Source organism: Propithecus coquereli, unplaced genomic scaffold (assembly GCF_000956105.1).
Source record: "Propithecus coquereli isolate 6110/MARCELLA unplaced genomic scaffold, Pcoq_1.0 Scaffold594, whole genome shotgun sequence".
In the NCBI taxonomy this organism is placed as follows: domain Eukaryota; kingdom Metazoa; phylum Chordata; class Mammalia; order Primates; family Indriidae; genus Propithecus; species Propithecus coquereli.
Genome location: NW_012151885.1, coordinates 100,894 through 103,842, shown reverse-complemented (window position 1 = coordinate 103,842; position 2,949 = coordinate 100,894). Strand labels below are relative to the sequence as shown.

At 37.6% G+C, this 2,949-nt stretch overlaps 1 protein-coding gene across 1 annotated transcript; it reads left to right on the top strand.

The window, feature by feature from the left end:
- Positions 1–1,606: 1,606 nt before the first annotated feature.
- LOC105822042 (olfactory receptor 52Z1-like) lies at positions 1,607–2,579 on the top strand. Its single transcript, XM_012658974.1, is given in 2 exon segments — positions 1,607–2,416; positions 2,418–2,579. Coding segments are annotated over 2 exon segments (861 nt in total). The 5' UTR covers positions 1,607–1,717.
- The last annotated feature ends 370 nt before the right edge of the window (positions 2,580–2,949 follow it).

Below are 2,949 nucleotides of genomic sequence, written 5' to 3'. Positions count from 1 at the left end.
TTATTAAAATATTTTTAAATGACCTCATGCCAACTCAAGGCAAGGCCAAATTGACCTTGTAGATATTACATGTCATAAAATATAACTCAAAAAATGAGGTTCAAACATTTCAATCATATAAAATGTAAGATCAGGATATTTAACACTTAACAAAAACTAAAAGTAAAGGTAGCAAAATATGCTATACAATAGTCAGTATATTGAGCTACAATGGAATCGAGAAATGGAGGGGCGGTCATTGCTTAAGCCTGTTTACCACCTGAAAAACTAAGAACATCAGCCAGCTTTAATTTAAGAAAAAGGACTGGGGGAGGATGGGAGCCACCTATCCTTCACGTATTTTGTATCCATGTAATTATCCATGCTTCTAACTATCTACCTATGCATCCACCTATCTGCCTATTTTTCTATCTATCTACTGCCTACCTTAGTGTTATACCTCCTAACCTGCCTTTTCACCTAACGTTATCCTCGCTTCTATACACATTTTTTGGAACTAGTAATCAGTAAATTGTTCCCCCCTCTCTTTTACTGAAGGAATATGCACTCCTGCTTTATGTGAAAGCATTATTTGCTGCTGTGGTGGTACTTGGAAATACAAAGTATATTTTATTATCATTCACCCCTGTCCCAATGTACATTATTCGAGTGACGGATACACTAAAAACCCCAACTTCACCACTATGCAATATATCCAAATAACAAAACTACACTGTACCTCATAAATTTATACAAATGATAAAAATTATATTTTCTAATTTTAAATCAGTGACCCCAAAATGGAATAGAATAATTTTTATTCATCATATACTAGGCATATTCAATTAAGAACACAGCTCAGTTTAGCACTGCAAATAGATTTTTAATGTCACATTCTACAGCTTTGAGGAATGGATTGACTGGCAGACAGGGATCAATTTAATTCACCTGTGTATCCTTAATGGCTAGCATAGGGCTTAGCATCAAGTCAGTGGTCAATCAAGGTGGAAGAGCACATATGTGCTATAGTGCTTGAGATCTGTTTTGTCAAACTTCATTCCCTCCTTCTTGCATAAGCAGTACAACCCAATTTCATAGCTCTCTATTTTCCTCATGGATATAATCAGTGAAAAATTGGATGCTGGGTTTTTGTATTTAGTTTTATTTTGATAGGCAATGCTGGATGATGGTTAAGTTCAGAGCTTTCAGATTTACCTTGCCTTGCTTTGAATCCAGTGGGACCTGGGGTAAGAAGCTGAAAGTCCATGGAATTTTTTTTCATCTTTAGGAATAATAGTATTTATATCATGAGTTATTGTAAAGGGTTTTTCAGTAAGCTATTGTGAAAATTTAATTTAATAAGTTCACATTTGTAAGTACTATGATGGCATGTATTAAGCAGTTATGAAATGGCAATTATTAATTTTTTCAAGATGAAAGAACTAATTATGCAACAGAAAGAGTGAAATCTTAGATTGGTTAATCCATCTTACTGTCCTTTCACAGAGACGAAAATATTGGGAAAAAAAAAATCTGATCAGACCTTATTCAGCTTAAGACAGTGCTCCCAAATCCTCAACCTTGTAGTCTTTCATTAGTGGCACTAGGCCTGGAATATACTGCACCAATGGCTCCTTCCTTTTGCAATCGCACCAATCCTCAGGATATGCGGTATGTTCTGATTGGAATCCCAGGATAGGAAGATTTGCACGCTTGGATTTCCATCGCCATCTGTTCTATGTGCATTGTGGCCATGGTAGGCAATATCTTCTTGATCTTCCTGATCATAACTGAGCACAGTCTCCATGAGCCCATGTATCTCTTCCTGTCCATGTTGGCCTCAGCAGACCTCCTGCTCTCCATAGCCACAGCCCCCAAGGTGCTGGCCATCTTCTGGTTCCATTCCACGGATATATCCTTTGGTAGCTGTGTGTCCCAGACGTTCTTCATGCATTTCATCTTTGTGGCAGAATCTGCTATTCTCCTGGCCATGGCATTTGATCACTATGTGGCCATCTGTTACCCACTGAGATACACCACCATTCTAACCTCCTTGGTCACTGGGAAGATTGGCATAGCAGCTGTGGTCAGGAGCTTTTTCACCTGCTGTCCATTCATCTTCCTGGTATACCAGCTTACATATTGTGGGACAAATATCATTCCCCATTCCTACTGTGAGCATATGGGCATTGCCTGATTGGCATGTGACAACGTCAAAGTCAATATCATTTATGGCCTGACTGTGGCCCTACTCACTACAGGGATGGATTTGGTGTTCATCATTATGTCCTACACAATGATCCTTTGCACTGTCTTCCAGATACCTTCCTGGTCTGCCAGATTCAAGGCTCTTAGCACATGTGGCTCCTATATCTGTGTCATATTTATGTTCTATACTCCAGCATTCTTTTCATTTTTTTCCCATCGCTTTGGAGGTAAAAACCATCCCTTCTCACATCCACATCCTAGTGGCCAACCTGTATGTGGTGGTGCCCTGTATGCTCAACCCAATCATTTGTGGGGTGAAGACCAAACAAATTCAAGCTTGACTGATTTTGGTATTCTCCCCAATCAGCACATGCTGTAAAAATGAAGAATAATGCTAAATATTGGGTGTTTCTGAATAAAACACACACACACACATTTTCTCTCTCTCCTTAAAAGTCACTTTCAGTAAGAAATAAGAACAAATAAAATCCATAAAAACACTTCAAACACATTTAAAATGATACTGTCTATCAAAGTTTGCACTACATTTTCCTAAGGCACTTAAAAATTTTGAAAAAATACTTTGAAATAATGATATTTTCAATTCTTCCAGACATCCTATTTTCATGCATTTTAGCTTAACTTAAGTATACATAAAGATAAGTGAGAAAAGAGAAATATATTTTAGAGTTTATCCAGATTGACTTTTCCTATGTAGTGCTAGGAGACAGGGGTAGTAAGTCACTAAACATTTTGTAGTCA